The sequence below is a fragment of the Chaetodon auriga genome, chromosome 4 (genome assembly GCF_051107435.1).
Source record: "Chaetodon auriga isolate fChaAug3 chromosome 4, fChaAug3.hap1, whole genome shotgun sequence".
Lineage (NCBI taxonomy): Eukaryota > Metazoa > Chordata > Actinopteri > Chaetodontiformes > Chaetodontidae > Chaetodon > Chaetodon auriga.
Window position 1 is genome coordinate 27,179,594 of NC_135077.1, and position 22,838 is coordinate 27,202,431.

The 22,838-nt window shown below is 41.5% G+C and overlaps 1 protein-coding gene across 3 annotated transcripts in view; it reads right to left on the minus strand.

Moving 5' to 3' along the window:
* Positions 1–22,838, minus strand: part of LOC143319756 (uncharacterized) — a 210,441-nt gene that overhangs the window by 184,406 nt on the left and 3,197 nt on the right. Inside the window, exons 2-24 of one of the 3 annotated variants that reach the window (XM_076728949.1) lie at positions 19,451–21,176; positions 16,077–16,138; positions 14,931–14,960; positions 14,459–14,655; positions 13,198–13,376; positions 11,799–12,014; positions 11,006–11,104; positions 10,728–10,765; positions 10,567–10,613; positions 10,317–10,348; positions 9,970–10,089; positions 8,892–9,023; positions 8,634–8,675; positions 7,743–7,880; positions 7,389–7,553; positions 6,782–7,225; positions 6,139–6,651; positions 5,854–6,036; positions 5,073–5,328; positions 4,680–4,934; positions 4,290–4,415; positions 4,020–4,141; positions 3,109–3,396 (exon numbers count right to left, since the gene is read on the minus strand). In XM_076728949.1, the coding sequence (XP_076585064.1) occupies positions 3,340–3,396; positions 4,020–4,141; positions 4,290–4,415; positions 4,680–4,934; positions 5,073–5,328; positions 5,854–6,036; positions 6,139–6,651; positions 6,782–7,225; positions 7,389–7,553; positions 7,743–7,880; positions 8,634–8,675; positions 8,892–9,023; positions 9,970–10,089; positions 10,317–10,348; positions 10,567–10,613; positions 10,728–10,765; positions 11,006–11,104; positions 11,799–12,014; positions 13,198–13,376; positions 14,459–14,655; positions 14,931–14,960; positions 16,077–16,138; positions 19,451–20,800 (4,803 nt within the window). In that variant the 5' untranslated portion in view covers positions 20,801–21,176 and the 3' untranslated portion in view covers positions 3,109–3,339. Of the gene's footprint in view, positions 1–3,108; positions 3,397–4,019; positions 4,142–4,289; positions 4,416–4,679; positions 4,935–5,055; positions 5,329–5,853; positions 6,037–6,138; positions 6,652–6,781; positions 7,226–7,388; positions 7,554–7,742; positions 7,881–8,633; positions 8,676–8,891; positions 9,024–9,969; positions 10,090–10,316; positions 10,349–10,566; positions 10,614–10,727; positions 10,766–11,005; positions 11,105–11,798; positions 12,015–13,197; positions 13,380–14,458; positions 14,656–14,930; positions 14,961–16,076; positions 16,139–19,450; positions 21,177–22,838 lie in introns of those variants that run through there. The other 2 variants (XM_076728948.1, XM_076728950.1) reach the window with 2 other exon arrangements.

Consider the following 22,838-nt stretch of genomic DNA (forward strand, 5'->3'; position numbering starts at 1 on the left):
ACTCCCCAAAAGCATCAATGAGCCTTTCCTGCCCATGACCCTGTCGCCGGTTCACCATGGTTCCTTCCTTGGACCCCTTTTGATAGATACTCACCACTGCAGACTGGGAACCCCGCACTAGAGCTGCAGTTTCGGAGATGCTCTGACCCAGTCGTCCAACCATCACAATTTGGCCCTCGTCACACTCGCTCAAATCCTTGCGCCCATTTTCCTGCTTCTAACACATCAACTTTGAGGACAAAATGTTCACTTGCTGCCTAATATATCCCACCCACCAACAGGTGCCATGATGAAGAGATAATCAATGTTTTTCACTTTACCTGTCAGTGGTCATAATGTTATGCTTGATTAGTGCATGACTGTGTCCCACACAAAGGCTACACTAGTAAGAGAAAATCTTATTCATTTCTACAAGGTAGATGTGATTATGACGTGTGCAAAGTTATGAAAGGGAGGGTGGTTGAGGACAGTGGGGACGGGCCATGGTCACAGAGTGTAAGCAATCTGGAGTACAAGCAAGAGAGAACAGACTGTTTATTGTGTGATGCTGGTGGCTAGTAGTATTGAATTGTAAGAAATAAAGCAATCCCAGTCAGTAAAGCATAGTTACTCTTTAGTTAGACAGACTTAGTTATGATTACACCATTGTGCGTGAGGCACATTATTAGTGTTGCACCTAGCACATCCTCGTTATGCCATTTGTTCTAAGTGAAAAGCCCCCACCAGCTTCAGTCCTGCATCTCACTGGAATTTGTCCCTCATCTAACAGCAGTACAGCGATTCCTTATAGTTGTTGCCCGCTTTTGCAATTCTGCCTACTTCAGCACTCATATTGAACCATGTCTTTTGCTTGCATGGTCTCCCCAGAGATAAACTCAGAGGAATACAGCCCTAATAGATTTTGCATCGTCCTGGGAGCCACTGTCAACCCTTCCTCTAGCATCCACACCACATCCACAGCCTCTGCGTGACTCTGAGCCAGGTTCTCTGCTGGAGCGCTCAGCAGCCAGTTGTCGGGGTAATACAAAAACCAAAATACCCTTCTGATGTACAGGGTTAAATGGGAACCTGAATCCCTGTCTGAGGTAGACACGTAAGTACAGTGCCACCAGAGGTGCAGTTATGCCAGTCATAGATGAGCAGTGAGGATCCCTATTCGCAGTGACATGTTTGTTTTTCGTCTGTTACAATTCATCATTCAGTTGGTTGAGCCAAAGGATGTACAGCCTGGTCTTATAAGATTGTTACAGGCTACCATCAAACTGAGAATTATGTTTTATGTAGCGGAAAGGCCCAATATGAATTTTTACTATTTCCACAAAAATAATGATTTTCCCTCTAAATGTATATGATGTTCTTATTTATATAACTGAGTCCCAGAAAACTCAAAAAATGAAGAGCAAGTTACATAACAGAGCTATTTTTTCTTGTCCATGAATCATTTCTCGACCCTTCAGGCTTACCTCATGACCCTTTGGAGGGGTCCAACCCACAGGCTGGGAACCAGTGGACTAAACTACCCTAACTGTCTATAAAGTTGTTAAGACTAGCTCCACCTCAACCCACTACATCAGTAAAATGCAACTTATGAAATCATACATCAATAACAATCTAATAATAGAATAATAATATACTTTCAATACTTTTACTTCAAATACTGTAAATTCTTTTTACTGAGAATGCTTGTACACTGGAATGCTGGACTTTGACTTGTATTGAAGTGTTTTTACATTGTGCTTTTCCTCAAGTAAGAGATGTGAGTACTAAAAGAAATCCCTGAACAAATCATGACTCAATTTAAATTTTACTACCAAAAACTACTTGCATATTGTGTTATCTCACATTACAATGTGGGACTAATGAATATGCTCAGGGATGCCTGTGTTTTTCCTCAGGTGTAACCCTTGAGGTACAGGGTGGCCTTTTGCAGTGCAGTCTGGCTGCTGGTTGTTATGTTTCATACTCCTCTCCCATCAAGACATGTTGAATGTCTGCACTCTGACCAATAAAATGGATGAGCTGCTGCTTCTCAACAGAGCAAACAAGGACTTTGCCATGTGCTGCACTGTGCCTCACCAAAATCTGGCTTGGTGAGCACATACTGAACATTACGCCACATCGACCGGGCTTCCAACTCCTCTGATGTTTGGTGTGCAGATGTCACGGTGTTAAGGGAACCACTAAGTCCTCACGTAGAGGCAACAGTCAGTGACTGTAAAACGTTTAATTCACTTTGGTGGTTTTGCTTTTTCATTCTGGTCAGTGTTTACATCCCACCTCAGGCCTGTTACAGCATCTGGCTAACTAGATAACATCCACAGAGTGCAATCATCCAGATCCCCTGCTCAGTGTTCTTGGGGACTTAAATAGAACAAACCTGAGCCACAAAGTGCCCCAATACAGACAGTGCATTAAGTGTCATAATTGCTGTCGAGGATACCTTTTGCTCTGTCCCCCATTCGGCTTTACGACTCTCTGATCGCGGTCTATTTCGTCTTCTCCTGACAGGCAGCAAAGCCTGGTGTCAAGACTGAAGAGATGCACCAATGAGGTAAAACTGGAATTACAAGCCTGCTTTCACTGATTGCAGTGTTTGAACTTGCAGCTACAGACCTGGATGAACTGAGACCTTATATCAGCTTTTGTGAGGACTTGTATGTGCCTACTAAACCTTACTCTGCACACAAAACAACAAACCCTGGTTTACAACTGTCAGGCCAGAAACACACTGATAAAGTAGATCAGAATACCAAAGAGATGCTACACTGAAAAGCTGGAAAACAGGTTTTCAGCCAACAACCCTGTGCCAGTGTGGAGAAGCCTGCAGGACATCACTATCTATACGAACCCCCCCTACACTGTGGACAACCATCTGACAACCTGAACATGTTTTACAGAAGGACTGATAAGCAGCATTCTTTGTGCCAAATGGAAGAACATTAAAAAAATACAGGCCATGATGTCACAAAGATTGGAATCTCTCTGAGGCAGCTGCTCTGCAGTAAATCCACTTAAACGCAACTTCAGCTCTCCTGATTCTGTTAAACCTATTCAACTGCAGATGGAGAAACGTCACTTTCAAACTGTGAATGAAGGATAACAGACAAGTTAGTGAAAACATTTTATTGACAGTCCACAATTCTTACTACCAGCCATCTTCCATCATTTACAGTTTTCACTAATTTCTCTGAACAGTAAACAAAAAGTCAAGACCACACACTGAAACTGAGACAGGAGGAGAGGAATCTCTACCAATGCCAGAATCTGGACCCTTAGTGTGAAATGAAGAGACAATATGAAAGGAGGGAGCGGCAAATTCAAGAGTTCCATAGCCACAGCTCAGCTGGAGTCAGGTTTGGCAGTCACATTCACCATCTTTGTGGTCTGCAAGTATTTCTAGAAGAGAATCAACAAGGAAACTGGGTCAGACTGGAACATTCAGGAGTCTCTGTGACCAAACAAGTGTTCAGAGGTGTTGACATGAGAAGTGTCAAAATAGTTAAGATGATAAAAAGGGAATTTCACTGATGAATCCTACTGAATAAGCCATGACATAAAACATTCCCCAAATTTCCAAATGACCTGCCCACCATAGTTACTGTTGCTATGGCCCTAAAGCTTTCCATTCACAGTGGTGACAGTGCAGATTTACCATCAAAACTCAGTCAACTCAGTGAAACACTAGCTCTTCAGTTCATCACAGAAGTAAACAAAAGAAAGCTTCTTGTTTCTAGCTGATGACTGTGGATCTTTTCAAGCTCAGAAGCAAAGCAGATGGTATGATTTAAGATCGCCAGTGATGACACAGTCAGACCGTTAAACCGTACGACCATGTAGAGCCTAAACTGAGGTTTGGGAAGACTTCTAGTGAGCAATTTTATTTCTAAGCACAGTCAGAAGATGTGATGGTTACCAAAGGACCTGTTGTTAACCTTAAGAGGAGAAAACTATGATGAAGTCTTTATAGTACATCCACGCAAATAACCATGTGTGTGTGTGTGTGTGTGTGTGTTGCCTACCTGTAGGTTATCGTAGTGTTTGAGGGTTTTGCAGTGGTTGATCTCTGCCTCTTTGGTTCCGCTGAAGAACCTATTACACACCTTACAGAAGAAACCTGTCTTTGGGACCAAGAACTCCATACCTACAAACACACATGCACACATGGACGTGAACTAGAGCTGCTGTTGAGCACTATGAATTATCAGACGATGTGGGAATATGTGTCAAAAACATGGATGAACACAAACACAATGCCACATAAGGGGAATAAACACAGACAGCTATCTTACCAACTGGGTTGCTGGGGTCAAAAGCAGGGAGGGAGTAGTCTGTGCGCACGGGAGTTTCTGTCTTTAATTTCTTCTTCACACTCTCCTCTTCAGTGTTTTTTTGGTCTTCAGACCTCTTGTTCTTTCCTGTGAGAGACAGAGACCTCTTTAAATGTTAGTGTTGTCATTTAACGTCTGCCTCCATTCAAGCAACTACGGAACACAAGGATAAGGATCCATCATTACAAGCACTTTCAAGGTGAAGTAAATTAGGACTTTGCATTTAAAAGCAGAACACATTGCCAATACAGAAATAAATACGGAACTTCTGGTCACAAGCCCGACTCTCTACCCACAAAGGTATTGCTGCCACCCAAGGTTCTACTTCAAAGAGAAGTGAATAACTGGTACCTGTCTCCACAGCAGGAACTTCCGTCTCTTTCTCCTCTTTTTCCTGCATCTTCTCATGTTCTTCTGTTCTGTCTGACGCCACCACCTTCTCCCCCTCCTTATCCTGACTGTGATGGACAGTATTGTCCTCTTTCTCCTCTTTCTCACTCTCTGCAGTCACAGAGGATTCAGCTGGGGCAGCTGAAGCTGCAGGAGCAGCTGTGGGAGTGGGTTCGCTCCCTGTGGTCACATCCACAGTGGCTGCCAGTGTGTTTTCTGAAAAAATGATAGATTTCAGGCAAAAATGAACTGCATAATTTCAAACTTACATTAACGAAAATGAAAGAAAAGTAACTATAAAGGATGCTGTTTCTTTCAGTTCTTAATAAAGTTGAACTCAGTGTGAGGTTGTACCTGTCTCAGGTGTATCTGCCTGGCATGCTGTCACATGTGTTTGGCTGGAGGAAGAGTCAGGCTGTGAAGCCCGTGCAGGGGAGGCTGCCTCAGTGAGGATCAGACCAGGTGTCAAATCTGATGAAACCGAACCATCTGAGGCCTCGGCTGTCGGCACAGTCGCAGGTTCAGACTCTGATCGTTGCTCATCAAGCTTCAGCAGGGTTGCTGTGGTGTCTGACGTTCTTGTTTCCGTGGTAATCTCCATGGGTGTATCCTTGAAGCAGAAATGACATTACATTGTGGAAATTAAAGTCTCAGGGCGCCAGTGAAGACAAACTATGGAGATTATGGAGATTCAGCGAGTTGCACTCGTTGTGCTTACATTAATTTGTTTCATACAGTTACAAACGTATGCAGAACTTTTGGAGCTGATCTAAACAATATTTCCCATAATGCCTGCATAATGCCTACAGCAATTGGAGCCTGTTGCATCCAAAGAGGCATATAATTTTTAGAACTGGGTCAGACCAAGCGCGGCCGCTTTCACTTATCAAGCGAACTGTACCAGGGTTCGTTTGGAAGCGAACTAAGACCACCTCTCTGGCTGGGTCTCGGTCTGGCTGTTTGGTCTGCACCAGAGTTCGATGGTTTGTATTCACACCTGCCCAAAAGGTCTGCACCAGTGATTATTTTGGTTTGGTTTGAACCAAATGAGGCAGGTGCAAATACGCCCCAAGTCACCCCAGCAACCATACAGACAGTCATTTATGTGCTATACAACATAGAAGCTACCGTGTACCTCTGGAGCGGCCTTCTGGACAGGTGTGGGGGTGTCTTCCCTCCCCTCTGTGGTTTCTATGGGCACGGTGGGAGATGGAGACCGAGGAAGGTCAGTCACATCTCCCACTTCATCCACCGTCACAAAGTCACTCATGTTGAATGGAAACTCATCAAACTCCTCCTCCTCCTCTTTTTCCTGCACCTGATTGCATGGCAGGACCAAAAAAAAAAAAGCCGTCGATTAGAACAGAGGACAGATGTAACTTGCAAAGTTCAACTTTTTGACCTGAGAGCATCTTCTCACCATTTTGGTCTCAGCTTTGTAGTTGTAGTCATCGTGTTCATCCCTCCAGGAGCTCTGCCTGTAACCCTCCAACCTGCCAGACGACCTCAGCCCCGATAAACCTTCACCATATGCTCTCTTCCTCTCTCTCCTGGCTCTTTCCCTCCTCTCCCACTCCCTTCTTTCCTCCTCTCTCTTCTCCCGCTCTCTCCTGGCTCTTTCATCCCTCTCCTTCTCCTTCCTGGCCCTCTCCTTCTCCCAGGCCCTCCTCTCCTTCTCCTTCCTCTCTCTCTCCCTCGCCTCCTTCTCCTTTCTTGCCTCTCTTTCTCTTTGCTCCCTCTCCTGCTTCTTCATCTCTTCCTCTGTGTGGTTCACGGCTGGCTGTTCTGCCTCCTTTGCTGCTTTTTCACCCTGGTCTGTCTCCATTTGTGTTTCCCCCTGTTCTCCATTGGTGGAAGCTGCTATGTTGTTGGGATGGGAGGCGGTTCTTGTTCGGCACTCCACAAGCAGTGCATTAACCATCTCTTGAGTAACCTGGTGAAACAGGGATCCAAAAGAAAAACTCACAAGTATTATTCAATATTCTGGAGGTTCCTGACCTTAGCTACACAGAACAGTCTTGCTCCAAAAACAGAAAAAGATTGGCCTTTTTGGAATGTTTTACCTTTGGGAGCTCTGGCATGGCCATCTCCTGAGAAGCTGCTTTGTCATCAGAGCTTGATGGCTCTGTCTCTTCACCAGCAGGAGTCTTGTCATTTCCTGCTTTGGGTGCATTGGCATCTTCTGCTGTGTCCATGACATTTTCAACAGCTGATATTTCCCTTGTGTCTGTCTCGAAGTCTGCTTTTGCTTTGGCGTCTGGTGCAGCCACAGATTCAGAAACAGCATTAGTAAGGTCATCTCCTTTGATCTCATCGTCTTTGCTCCTGTTGTCTCCCAAAGACTCGTTTTCACCAACTATCTCCTCAGTGCTCTCCAGTTTCTCATCATTCTCATCACCTTGTTTTTCTATAAGCTCCAATGGAGATTCAGAGTCCGCTTTATGTGCAGTCTCCTCTTTATCTGCAGCAGCTACTGTTTGGCTGCCTTTGCCATTTGCAGGTGTATCCTGCAACCAGAGATGAGGAGTGTAACATCAGGCACGAGCACTCAGGTGATTGATACAAGTTAAAGCAGCACAAATTAATGCCAGTAGAAGATTAAAATATGTCTCAATGGATGCTCCACAATTCTTGACAATCATTGCTAATCAAGTATTTTAAGATACAGACCTCGGTTGATTCAAGGTATGCAGCGATGATTTTGGTCTGTGTGTTGGCTTTGGGGTCAGGCTTACGGGAGAAGAACAGAGGGTTGTTCTGGATGATGCATGGGAACGTCTGGAAACGTTTGTAAACAGACAGGGCCATGGCTGCAGTTGCCATTTCACAAATGACCTGAGCAGGAAGAGACATAACATGTTAACAGCTTGGGAGATTTCTTTGCCTGATAAATAACAAGTTGAGACATGTCAGATTTAGATGCATACGGATTTTCAACCCAGGATTTAACTGCATCTGGGGGCAGGGACATTCAGGACATAACGGATTACAATGGTTGCAGTTGCACAGACAAACAGCCCTCACCATACTGTTGAGCACTAGGGTCTTGATGACGGTGCCAAAGCGTCGCACCAGCTTCTGTACCTCAGAGGAGCCAGACGGAGTGTTGGGAACGTTACTGATCACCAACAGGCTGCTCCAGCCTACTGGGACAGCAGTTTCCTGCAGGATGCAATGGAACGTTCTGTCACTTATTGGCCACTACATAACTACTCATGAATTACCAGTGCAGCGATGCAATAATTAATCATCAATCATTAATTAGTTATAGGTACACAGATTATACATGTTTGACAAATTTACTACATCAACTAGAACAGTAGTCGGGCTAAACAGACTTCTGCCAAAGCCAGTTGTTGAGTATTCTATAATCTGTCCCCAAGTCCTCCATAATAACTACTTTCTGTACGGAGTTTGAGCGACTACATCTGTAGACTACCTCAGAGGGTTACTCATATTAGCGGCCCACTAGGCAGTGAGGCCGAGGATAATATGGATCAGATTCCTGCTCAAACGTGCCGGGGTGAAGTTTTTATTTCAGAAGCAGTTACTGTGGTGATGTTCACGGTAGAGGTGCAGCTAGTTGGAAGCTAAAAACACCAGCAGAGTTGACAGGGAAACAAGGAGAGCAATGTCTGCTCAAGCCTATGTGAGCCAACCAATCATAGCAGACTGGGCTTTTTGGGAGGAGGGACTTAAGGAGGACTGGAGCTAAAACAAGAGTGTTTCAGAGAATAGCAGTGCTGCTGTAATGGACAGTATGAGGAAAACATGTTTTTTTAAGCATGCATTCTAGTAGATCCCTAAAATAAAAGTATGTACCTGAAAATGAGCATAATGTGGCCCCTTTAATGTGCACTGTCGTTGTTAAATAAAATACACTTGGCAAGTACCTGTGTTGGTAAAAATACTCACTAATGGGTCCACTGATCCCATCAGAAGATTGTAGAGCGCCACCTGGGTAAAGATTTTTTTAGTATTAATTATCAGTTATTGCTTAAAGTTCATTGTACAACACAAAAAGGGAAACACGATATTTAATTTCTGTACACGAAGTAACTGAAATATCTCATTTGAAGTACAATATCAAAGAACCAATATTAGACAGCAACAGAGGAGAAAAGATGATCAGTACACTGTCAAGGAAAATTGAGTAAGTGATGAGAGCCCTACCGGTGTGCTGAGGCCGATACACTGTTTGAGATGCGTCATCTTGAGCTCAGAGTCGTTCATCTTCATTGGCATAAAGGTGTTGACTTTCACTATCTCTTGAGCAATCTCCATGTCTGGAACTGACACAAGTACCTAACAAACAAACAAGTTTTTTTTTTTTTATATTGTGTTGTGGGCACATCAACCACCAAAGAGGTCATGTTCAGATATTAGTTGTCCTGAAACAGAACTCCAGGGAAATTACATCAACCAAACAATTCTCACAGAAAACATTCTATATGAACACACTCATTATGGAGAGGGGTGTAACAGCACATAAAATTCATGGCTCAGTGTTTTCTGAAGGCGTGAAAATCCTGCACTTAGCCATTTTCACCCCCCACCCCACCTCTCTCTTGTTATATCAGTGTGTAGGTATGGTTACAGGCTTATGTACTTAGGCCTGTGGTGATGACTGATCTTTCAATGAGGCTGAGCAGTTTGCAAAACAGGTTACTGCTGCTCGGTCTCAGATTTAATTAGCAATGGAACAGACACTTACGTGATGTCAGCACAGTCATTTGCACTCATGCTGCTTCCCATGAACTATGTGTGAAAATACAGCTGTTACCATGTCGGCAGCTTCCTTTCATTTGTGGCTTTATTGTCTATTTTGTCAAAATTTCATGTGACTTTATGGCACTTTAAATTTTTCGGTGAAGCAGACAAGATTAAGCTCTTTTTCCAGAGAATAAGTGTAACTATAACAACACAAATAAGTGACATGAAAATTGATTGTACAGTATGTACAGTAATATAAAGTGGGCGATTACCAAGATATAAAAACTGATTTAGCAAAGTTTAATAATATAATCTCCTTGGAAAATTGAACAACATTGAACATTGAATTATCATTTTGTCTTTATTTATGATAATTTACTGTGACGGTACTAATGAACAGATGAAAAACAACTATCTTGCAATAATGTCTAAATACACAGGACTTGCTTCTGCTACTTGTATTACTGGCGTTCGGTTGTGTCCCAAGTCTTTCTGCCTAGAAAGAGTCAAAGTGTCAGATGAAACTGTGTGCACCAACCTTTCCGATTTGTGTTGCCAGGATTATGTCACAGGGAGTTCCAAAGGGCTGGAGCAGCTTGATGATGTCGCTCTCTGACCAGCCACTCTCAGGAAGTCCTGTGATCAACACCATGCCCTTCTGTAGGAAGGAATTGGATTGGGGTGAAATTTGATTACTAATGATAAAGCCCAATTTTAACAGACTTTTAACTAAATTGCAAATTTGACATAATAAAGTAGAATATATCCAATTCATGAGCCACAGAACGAGGCTCAACACACTGACCAGCCTCTTCACAATGTTCTAAATTACACAAAGTTAATTATTACAGTATGTTTTACAAGGTCTGTGTCTGTATTACGCACCTCACCCGAAGTCTTCTGCTCAGCTTCACCTCCTGCAGGGTTAAGTTGGAGGAGGGGGAGATAAGGGCCAAAGTCAAAACAGAGCTGCAGTTTCTGTATTTTCAACACCACAACCTTAAGATGGTAAAAGCCTTACGACATAAAGCTGTGTGCATGTGCCTTAGCTACAGAACTGGCAGTATTTCTTGGCAATGATAGGTGTGGATATGCTAACACTGACTTATTTCTTAACAGCTTTTTGATAACCTACCACAGTTTTCCCCAGAAGCACCTTTGTCCTGTTCTGCAGCAGGTTTGCTGTGAAGACAGAATTAAAAATAGCTGAGTGCAGACAGAGCAGGTCTGAAATTGGCAATGAGTGTGCAGCATATTAGCTTAAAAAGGAAAATGCTTCAGATGATGATGACAAACCTGTTATTAGCATCAGAAGATTGACCTGACTCAGGTTTCTAAAAAAAAAAATAAACAAATGATAATAATGATAATATTTTGAGAGAGATTACATACATGTGATTTTAAAAGAGCATCATTTTGTCTTTCAAACAGGTTATCAGTTCTTACATCTACTATCAGCTGCTTTATACACTCTACACAGCCATTCAATTTTTGTAGGAGCTTCACGTTTTGTATGTATCATGGGGTTTGAAGGATATGCACAATGCCACATGCATATATTTTCAACAGGGTACCTTTGCTATTGAAGCCGTTATTTGCTGGTCTCTGATGGAGAGACTTGTGGAGTTGGCCAGAGCCTGAGCGTGTTCAGCCTTAACCATGCATACAGATGCCTGCAACAAAGGAAGGTGACAAAGTGATGCTGTGGGACAGACAGAAACTATTGGCATTCTGCAGCACAGCATATACACACAGCCTACACAACACAGGACATTTTCTTATTAACAGATCCACTTTAGGACTTACAAGTGACAGGTGGAGAGACCAACATCATTTACATGTCTTTCTTATAAGCCACATTCCATTTTGAAAATATAGATTTGGCTTATTTTGCTACAATAAAACCTGTGAAAGCAATGGCCAAATTGAATTGAATCATTGAAACATGGTATGTTACTGTCTATAATATTCACTGGATCAGCAAAAAGCAAAAGTGAAATAAAAAAAAAGTCTATTATCAAAACAGATGTGGCTTGTAATTGTTACTTGTACTACTAAGAAATGACATCAGTATATAGGCTTCAAATAATGAATGAATGGACAAAACAACTTTTGAACTACTTCAGGTTGGGTGTCTCTGTCTGTTTATGGGTTGTGTGGGGTGTCTGGACTCCATGCCTGTCTGAAGGTTTTGTACTTCTCTTTTTATTTATCTGTCCTGCCTTAAAATAGGCAAAATATCGATTTTATCTGGTATCATCTGTTATTGAACAAACATCAAACCTGTGAAACCTGTGAAAAATCTAAAAAGTACATTTTTTTTTTGCACAATGCATCAGCAGCCGTTATGCTACACTTGAATCTCACCTTTTGCCCTTCGCCCTTCTCACTCTCTTCCTCTGAGCACGGCATAAGGATCACGTTGTTGATCTTGCCAAAGGAGCCGACCAAGTCTGTAACATCTTGCTCCGACGCATCCTTTGGGATGCCCGTCAGATAAACCAGCCGATCTGCGACAGAAGAGTCCTGGGAGGCTAGAGCCACTGTCTTCTTCTTCTTCTTGGCTGGTGGAGGCTTGGCAGACTAAAAAACAACAGCACATTTTAGGAGATATCCACTTTCAGTCAACCACAGGAAAACTAATGCAAGATTATACCTTTTTGATCAAGTACCAATCTGTGAATTTTTATTCCAGGACTGCGCCAGAAATCAGCCTCTGCCAACCATAAACTTTATGAACATAAATAACTACTTACAAATGCTAATATTAATTGGCAAAAACCTAAAATTGGTTTACCAGCTAGTATCTACTGCACTAATATCAAACATTCAGCTGCTCTTGGAAATATTCCGATAATGTAAGGTTGTAACTGGCTACACTCAGAGCAGAGAACTCAACAATATTCATATTTGGAATTAGGATTGCACGATACTGTGTTATTCACGTACAGATATACATTTGGGTACTTTATGTCGCTGATAACCGGAATACATGCACTCACAAGCCACCTCACCTAAATGAATGCCTGCCTTCAGCATCCTGGCGACATAATCTGTGACAGCAGCTGCGTCACATGCAGGTTTACAGACAGCTGATCAGCAGACTCCACATGAACAGTGATCCCTTCACTCTGTGCTCTGCTGAAGGGGAGCACTTCATCAAACAACCAAAACAGGCAGCGCTTTTCAGGTTGTGGTAGCAGACTAGTGGGACATGCTTTGACAGTTTGATAAACTGATGAAGTGCACCACTTCACCAGAGCACACCAGGAGCTGATCAAAGTCTGTGTATCCAAGAACCCTTAAACTGAACTCAATAATGCAATATCAATGAACTATTGTTCAATGGTCATAAAAAATGTTTTGTTTTTGTATCAAACAGCAAAAAAGTTGTATCGTGACGTATTTGACTTAATTTGCCTTACTTGACGTTGTGCGTCCTGTGATGTGACTACTGCACATGAGCACATTGCAATGTCAATTCTGAAACAATATATCGTGCAGCCTTCTTATAATAAATAAAAGTGCTTGCTTTGATAGAACATGTAACATTTACTGTGTAGTTCTGTCTCAGGACTAAAGAGAAAGCTCTGAATTCTCACACTCCAAAACATCTGTATGGTCTACCCTTCAATCTCTTCATTCAAATTTACACAATTAGCGGTGAAATCGTGGCAGAGTTTGATCCAAAACAATAATCTTCTCTGTCAAGCTTTACACAGCTAAAGAGAAAGGCACCCCTTGTGCCAGCGCCCTTGGCACTTGCCATCTTAGCTGTCTTGGTTCCAGGTTTCGTCACGCTCTTGACAAGTTTGGTGGACGGATGTAATGGTCCGTGTCTGGGGATGTGACCCGCCTTGAAGGAGGATGAATGTCGGTTGGTGTCAGAGGAGTACTTGATTGAATCATCATGTGGATGCTTTGCACCAAAGCGAGAAGACCCCCCTGCTGACAGACCATGAATCAGAGAGAGGAGGACAAGAGCAACAACAAATATACAAAAGAAGAAATATTTCCAAAGATAATAATTACATTTGGTCAATTATACATAAAAAGACGACCAACTGTTGGATCATTTAAAGCCGTTATATGTGCTTTAAGGAAATTTCTGACAGACCCTGTGAGTACATTTGATTTTTCCAATCAGGGATGAAGGCATATGATAGGTTTATGAAACCGGGATATATTATTTACACATGCAAACACGTAAATGGATTCTGCAAAAACTTGATAATAAACAAGATGTAACAGTATGTGAACATACATGCTGACTGGGGCATCCTGACAGCCTAAAGCTTTGTTTATGCTTATGCAAGACACCGAGGTGCAGGCCTCTGCAGATGGACAGAGGCGTTCATGCTCAACGTACTGTTCACTGAACTGTTCTCTGAAATGTCAGTGGGCGTACAAACAAAACATTCTGTGAAGAAGTCAACAAGTGTTACCAGAAAAAAGCTATAGCCCACACATGGCTGCTCCTCAATGCCGAGGAAGAACTGTAATAGTAAACTCAAATCTATACATACGTACTTTATTACCTTCATATCACCCCAGCAAAGACAGTTTTTGGAACAAATGTGTTGTCATGAAATGAAAATTGAATATCTATACTTCTGCTGGTAAATGTAGATTTTTAAGATCTCCTGTTTTTGAAGTGTTTGCGGCAGATGTGTTGTCTACTTTGTAATGAGTTAACATCATGTTCTACGGATGTCAGAGTCATTTATTGGTCAACATTCGCTACCAACCTTCACTACCAAGGCTTACAATAAACGATGGATTGGAAATAGATTTCCCAGAGAAAATATATATCTAGAAATGACAACATCCATTGAATAGTCCAATACCACTTTTGCAAATCAGCTCAAGACTTCTTTGTATTAACTCTAACTTTGGAGGTGAACATTCAAAAATGTTCAAATTTAAATTATTCTTCTCATGTTATTAACATCATTGGCATTCCTCTATTAAGTTGTACATTTCCCCACTTTGTACATGTGGTGCCTACCCTCTAGGATGTGCTTTACCTGTGTAGTATTGGTGGCGAGGGTGATGGTGGGGTGAATAAGGTCTCCTGTGCAACCTGTGGGAATGGGGCCCCATCCTGTGTTTACTGTGAGGGGGACTTGAGGTAGGAGAAGAGGAGAGGGATCTAGACATGGAATGGGATGGAGAGTGATCCTTGGGATTCCACAGAGCCCGGCTGCCATATCGTCCACTCCGACTGGATCAAAGACATTCATTAAAAGACATAACCAGTGAACACAGCAGAAGGAACACAAGCACACTGATGCAAGTTAACTGCTGGATATCTCAAACAATAAACCTAACTATTTTCAAATGGATAACCAGCAGCTCGATAAGACCTGTGTCAGATTGGCTGTACATGTACTGTCAAGTTATTTTCAATGTGTAGCACCCGCCAACACAGCAGTGAGTCCCACTGGCTGCTGGTCACTGCTAAAAACAGATTATTGGAAACGTAAGAGTCCAACTGACCTTGGTAGATTAGGTTTCCAGTCACTGTACCTTCAGAGACACACACACACACAAACACCTGTTAACATGTTATTCAATTACTTCGGACTCCTACACTTGTAATTAAAATTTCTAAACCTAAAGACTTGTGAAAAAATACAGATTATACATTTCAGAAAGCAATGTGAACAGCAGAGCACTCATATATTTTAGTTTGTTCCAATACTCCTTAAGTGCACCAATTATTTGAAACATTTTGGTTTAGTTTTTAATGGAAATATGAGCTTTTCAGAGGAAGAACAGCATTTATTAGTCAGCAAGAAGCGCATTAGGTTCTATGGGGAATTGAATGAAATTGTATCTTGACCTTGGTTTTCAACATTTTCAGAACTTCAGTATTCAATATTTGCCTCAATTTTCTTTTCTGCTGCAGGAGTGTGGGGCTTTAAGGCTTGCTGCTGTCTAGTGTCTTATCAGTCCATGTGGGCAGGTCACTCAAATAACCAAGTCAATCAACCATGTATTTAGAAAGAATTACCAAATACAATTATATGCATCAATACAAAACAGTGCTTTTCAAAATCTGCATTTATCAAAATGTTAGAACATATTGGTGTAATGTGAAATGGCTGTTTGTAGTACAAGGCCCGCTTAGAATTAAGTCCTCACTTACCAGCTTCTTTTTTGGTTCTACAGCCTGCACATCAATTGTATGGTTGAATGTCATTGCTCACGCCAATCCCACAAAGAAGCCAATGGTAAGACGGTAAGCTGTGCTTGCCCAAAGTAAATGAGCATGAAAGGGGTTCAGCATTTAACACACCCAAGACCCACAAACTTGTTTCTCAAGATATGGTGGAATAAACCAGAGTGACAAGGCAAATTACTATTGACTAGGATGCATGTAGCCTGGAACACATCCGTGGAACCCTCATTTGTATCTCCTGGATTAGTGATTAGGCACAGATCAGGCATAAATACTTTAAAAGGAAGAAGTATCTCTGGACCGTGTTTCATTGTTATCAAAAATAGCTTTATAAAATATGAATGTTCTTGCCTCATGTTCTACTGTTAAAAAAATGCTTATCTAAGTAACTACAGTATGACATTATACTGAACATATACTGCAGATACAAGGTTTCATCAGCACATTAAAAATGTCCTCACTTGTTGCGCAGGTCTCTGCAGGCAGCAGTGTGGTTGACGGTGTTAACATGGTCAACCCAGTCCTGAGGAAAAACGACAAATAGCAAAGCACGATGTCACAATCCAGAACAATCCTCAACTAAGCTAGCTTCACTTTTCATGTATGAAGATAAGAAAAAGGAGCAAATTCTAAGCAAGTCTAATTTTATCTACAGTGAATGACTGAAGTACAGGGGACCTTTGTTCCTTGGTGTCATTTATTTTAAACACAGTATGAAAACCCTGTATTGAATGTCAACATCCACTACTTTAATCCCATCTCAAATTATGTGTCAGCTGCTAACAGAAATACGAAGCTTATTCTTGTTCTTGAATACCAGATCGATAACCCATTCTGTATCCATTCCACCTTCCATTACCTACAGTGTGACTGTGAACCTTGACCACAAGCACCAAAACAAAAAAAACTAAAAATAAAAGAACTGTTTTTTTCTTGTTGCAAACGCTATTCAGTTAATTTATTAAGACACGTTGGGGCCGTGTCCCACCCATCCAATGTACAATGCATTATTTTCACTGTCCTGTTTTTGTGCAAATTAGAGAATGGAAATTCATGTTTTCCCTGTTTTCATCTTTCCAAACTGCTTATTTAAAGAAGTTCAACCAAAACCAGGAGGCAACTTATTTTCGCTTTTATCGTTATGTCTATATTATCTGCCCCATAATGCATCTCACCAAAACATTGCTCATCAGTTATGCCTGCAGATAGACATGTACAATTACATGATTAGCCAGACAGATTGATGAGGTTAGATAAGATACATTAACTAAATAGACTAGATATGTGGTTCGTATTTACTAGGCCTGCCTGCCTGCCTGTCCATACTATAGCAACCAAAGGCAAACAATGCTTTTGAAGATATGCAGACAATATACACATAACAATAAAAGCAAGAATCAAGTTATTTTCTGGTTTCAGGTTAACTCTTACTCCAATTGCTGATTTAAAGACATAAATGGGGAAGGTATGTGGATTTTTTTTAAATTCACATGAAAACAAATTAATGCTATATTTGTTTATCATATTATCAAACAAGCTGGACACCGCTTTGGACAGAAGCTACACAGATTATGTTCCAAGCCCTGAAGAGGATAAACCACTGATTACATCATTATCTGCTCATCCACCTATCTGTTGCCTATGTTATATGGAATTTCTGTCAGAGCCTACCACAGTTTCGTTCAAAAGAAATCCAATTCCTATGTCCGACAAGTTCACAGTAATTGAGACAATGCAAGAGGTTTACAAGTTGGAAACCTAAAAACCTGATAGAACCTCAGAGTCATTTTGGCAAAGCCCACTTGACATTCTGCTCCATCATGACATACATGACTGATGATTAAGGGGACAAATTATTCACCAGGCTACACCCCTTGTTTTCCTAATGACATTTCTGTAAATTTGGGGAGACCTTTATAGAGACAAATATGAATCTTTTAATGAGAAAAAATAGGATGATAGAAATGACTGTTAACAAAATGGTTTTGTTTGGATATTCAAACCTGAGAAATCAATACAATCACACTCCACTATAAGCAATTACTCTTATGACACTGATGTACAGTACAAATCATTTTAAAACTTAGTTATTCCTATGTAGTCAATCACAACCCCATTTGAGAACACTCGAAAACCAGAGACCAGACCATTGAATTTTATCTGAGAACAAAGCAATTCCTCTCATTAGTTAAAAACTTTTTAAATTTCCTGTTTGTCAAAGGCCAGGTAATTATTGATTATTGTATCTCATAGACATCATTTCTATAAATTAATGCATTTATAAACACGCAGCTTAGGTAACAATCTTACTGTCCTTAACAGATTTCTTTGTTAAATGTTATGCCATTAAAATGTCATATGAAACACAATCTCATTGCCAATTTGATGTAATCATCATCATAACACATGTTGGGGCAAGCCATAAGCCGGGAAGAACCAATGGAATATCAGTTAGGAAGAAAACAACAGTTTTATTTGATGAAATGGCTGAAGGACCAAGATTGTTTAAAAAATTGTGATGCAATTGGGATTTTAACCCAACACACATTGGTACTGCATGAATCAAGGTTTGCTTAACTGCCATCATTTATGAGCAATAAGTGCAAGACCTTTTACTTCTCTGTATATACTTCACCACTTTCTTGTGGTTATGTGAAAAAGTTTAATAGATTTGAACATAAAACATGTGGTTGAGAAACTACTGATACCATCTGACAAAGCAGTTCCAAAGTTCTATCTTTTAGCACTGGAGCTTTACCAGTCAGAGTTAGCACAGTGCTACATGTTTTGTAGCTCTAAAAAAGTTGGAGATGTGGTAGAATAAGTGCATGGCCAAGAAACTGATAGTAAACCACACGCCACATCATAGTTGTTCTTAAAGGTCCAGTGTGCAGGATTTAGGAGGGTCAACTGGAAGAAACCTGAATATAATATTTAGAATTATGTTTTCATTATTGTAGAGCAGAGGGAGCAGGTCCTCTTCCATGTTGTCCACCATTTTTCTACAGTAGTCCAGAATGGACAAACAAACATTGGCTTTAGAGCAATTTGTGTGTCCATCGTAGAGGAGACTGAGGTGAGGGTAATTCAGTTGGTTGCAATCTGCAACCTCACAGCTACGTGCTACTAAATTCTAGACAATGGACCTTTACTGGAACAGTGAAATCATTACTCTGAGAACAAGACACACATAAGTTAAATTAAGTATTTAAGTCGAGCAGTTCACTGAGGGGGTGTATTCGTTTTTTTTGGTAGGGCGGAAGTAACAAAAATTGCTTGCTGTAAACATATCAGTTGGGTGGGTCATGAATGATGAATGGTACACAGTTGACAGTAACACAGCACAATTGATTATCCGTGCAACAGTTTCAAATAAAATGTCAATTAAGTTTATCTATTTTTCAATTCAAATACATTTCATCAATTCCATTAATTCATATGAATTTTCCATCACTCAGATTTTTTCTTGTAACTTGCGATTTCCTTGAATGATAAATGGAAATTTGATTAATGTGCGGAGGGGAAATGATGAAACTGGCTGTTATCATCATATAAGAACTGTTTTGATCAAATCATCATTCATCAAATCATTTGATAATTTATCACTATTTTTCATTTCACATTCATATGCATTTTCATCCCTTCCCGTTTTATCAATTGATTTTTGTACTTCCACCCCTCATAAATGGGAATTAGCGGCCACGGAACACACTAGTCAAATGACATCTGAGTCACTCATCTTGACCACTACCTGGTGAAGAAAGGCTGCAGACTAACTTTCAACATGTGAAGGTATTCCTCACAGACATTGACACGAGGGCATGTTGGCACTCACCTTTTCCTGATCACACTGTATGTGGCACAAGGAGCAGGTATGGGGATACACCTTTGGAGACACAGCTGAGAAATCACTTATCATGGTGGGGGTAGGTAACTTCTTGCTGCTGCTGTGTGGTTTTGAGCCAGACGAAGAAGAGAGAGACCGTCTTGAAGAAGTCTCACTCCTTGTTTCAGACGAAGGCCTTGGTTTGGGTCCCTCACGCCTGTAGTCTCTGTCTACATTACGAGATTTGGATGAAGATGGAAATTCTCTCCCAGGTGACCGATTGCTCTTGTGATGGTCACTACTTGTCCTGCGATAGTCTCTGTCTCCGTGCTTGCTTGATTCAGTGGGCTCCAAACGAACCTGCCGCCTTTCAGCTTTATCCACTTTTGAAGCTGATGAGGAGGATGGGGCAGATGGATACATTTTAACTGTCCTTTCGCTGGAGAGCTGCTCTCTTTTGAAAGTCTCTCTGGTATTACTCTCATCCTTTGCCCGACTGGCATGACCATAGTCAATGACTTTACCTGCTGTCTGTGTAACAGTAAGGAGGCTGGGCACTTCTGGGGAACGTGAACGTGCCAATGGTGAAGAGCTTGAAGGAGGCAGTGGCATATCATGGACGGTGCGTGAGAACGAAGATGTGGAAGTTTTCTGGTTGCCCGATTTGTTGATTTGGATGTCACGAAGTATAAATGGTAAAGTATCTGGGGTTAGCTGATCATCAGGGTAGTGACTCAGCACTTCCAAGTCCTCATTTGAAAGTCCAAAGCTAGCCAAGATACTTCCTGCACTCTCTGGTGTGTACAAACCCTGACCATCACCACCACCATGGGAGTGCCGGGCTTGAGGAGACGGGGAGTCACTTACAGGGGCAGTCCAGTTTGGGATGTTTGTTCCAGCATGGCTGCTCTGGGGCTGCTGTTGAGGTCCCTGGTTTCGTTGGGACTGGTGGCTAGCACTTGGTGGAGGACTGGCAAACAGTTTAGTTGGAGGTTGGTAGGTTGACCAGTCTACTCCTTGCTGGTGACCAGGATGATTATCAGCAGCAAGTGTTACTGGGTTAGAGCCAAAACTTCCATGTTGACTGATCCTAGAACTTGGACTCTGGTTCTGATTTTGGTTTGGTCGGTTTACGTGGTCAATGAGGCGGTGGTCCATGTCCCTTGCGCCACGGATGGCCAGGGCAGACTCCAGTTCATCAGGAAGCTGAGTGGGACGAGGAAACTGGAAACCCATCACCTGCGACAGCATATCAGAAGCAGGGCGATTCTGATGTTGATTTGGAGATGGCTGATGAGGAGGCGGCCTAGGCCCATTAGAGAAGGGCTGTGACCCCTGTTGTTGAGAGTGGTGGTACATGACAGTTGAGAGACCTTGCTGTGTGTTTCTGTAAGTTCTGCTGTTTGCTCTGTCCACGTTAAACCCGACAGCTGACACCCGCTGTCTATTGAGAAGACTCAGGAGGGCCAGATGAGGAGGTAACGCTGCTGCAAACCTGTTGTTGGGACACTGGTTGCCGACAGTTACTGTCACTAAAGTGGCAAGCTGCTGGAGAGCAATCTGCGCTTGAGTCTCAATCTGAGCCAATCGGAGAGCTGTCACTGCAGCGGCACCAGCCACAGGTCCAAATATGAAATGGGTCCCTCCGGTGCTGTTGGCGACGGAGAGTGTTGCACTGGGCTCCAACTGAAGGGTAGGAGCAAGGTGCGAAATACTGTCTGTGTGCACAGCGAGGCTGTGAGGTGGAAAGCAGAAATATACTATTACAGATGAACAAGCTTTTTTAATTAATTTCAAAAGTAGATTTCAGATGAAGTCCTTTTTCCCCCAAGCACTCTTTTTATATAACAAGTTGCCACAGTCCTCATTTTGTGTTTTTCCTTTAAATTTTGCCAAGAATTAAGAAATGACGTCAGTCTCAAGAACTCTTTCCTGTGGTCAAGTGTGCCCACCGTGCCTTTCTTTGAGGACAAGAAAGCAAAGCAACATAACGCAGTAACACTGATTCAATGACGAGCAAAAAACAAAAACCCGACAGCAAATGTGGATTTAACCTACAGGGACACTACACAGACACACACTGTAGTTCTGACAGAAAAAGAAAAAAATGGAATAACGCTTTTCAAGGAATACTTACTAGCCTACAATGCACGTTCATCATTACAACACACTGGACTTTGCCCAATCTTGGCATAAGCCTCTTTGCCAAAGAGTTTGCAGCAGAATTCTACAATTCTACAAACACATAGTGCTGTTTTCCCTGAATATAAGGTAACATGACAACATTTCAATATCTACAAATTATAAATTATCCTTCCCATGTCCTGGAATCGATTCAGAATAAACACACAAAAAGTGAGATACAGTGCAGTTTTCTCTGCAATAAGCCAGTAACACACAAATAATGAAATAGTGAGCATTAATTAAACATCCTGAAAAATGTGTTGGCCTGTAAGTGGTCACAGACTGTCATCATATATGATAAATGTCCATGAGATCTAAACATTTAATTTATTTTTACAATCAGTATTCTCCGACTCTTATTTTCTGTATCCTAAACCTGAGCCAAGCTTGGGCTTTACCTTTCACAAGATCTATCAAGCTGACTTTAAAGAGATTATATTTTAGCGATATTGAGGAAGTGCCACTGAACATCACTCGTGTCAAACAGAGATAGGTTTATTAGTCTACCCTGCCAGTGTGTTCTATGTCATACAGTATTGATCGTAAAATCCAGTGGAAATATAAGCTGTATGTCATTAATCAACCAAAACACGTCAGTGTGCACATTCAATTTGGTGACGTTCTGTAGTCTCTCAGGGTATGTTTCCTTTTAATCGATCAAGCCGAGCAACCTTTGACCAAACACCAACTGTTAGGAAAAAGGTGAACTTACAAGCTGGGCAAAACTACACAAACCAGAGAAATGACTGAGACGAGAACAGATATTGGTTAATGAGGTTAATAGTCCAAATATTCAAAGTCAAAGTTAACAACATTTGACTGAAGAAAATCTAACATGCAGGTTGACATGCTATTTTCGATATGAATGAATAAGAATGGAAAAGTTGATGATATGATGCAGTACTATGATCCAAATGGTAAGGTTATGTCTATGAAAAGATCTGGCATATAAAAACAAATGTCTGGCACACTGAAATGTCTGACAAAGCCCTTCACAGCTAAAGTCCCCACACAAAAGCATTTTTCAACAGAAAAAAAGGCAGACAAAGCAACAACATCCAAGCCTCTGCATTTGTTCTTGTTATAAAAAACAGTGCTGACTTTTCACAGTGCATTTTAATTTGTTGAATAAATACAACTAAAGCATCCATCTTTCTAAAAAGACAGACATGCATTAATGGTCTGGATAAGCAGACAGTTTTAGAGCACTGCA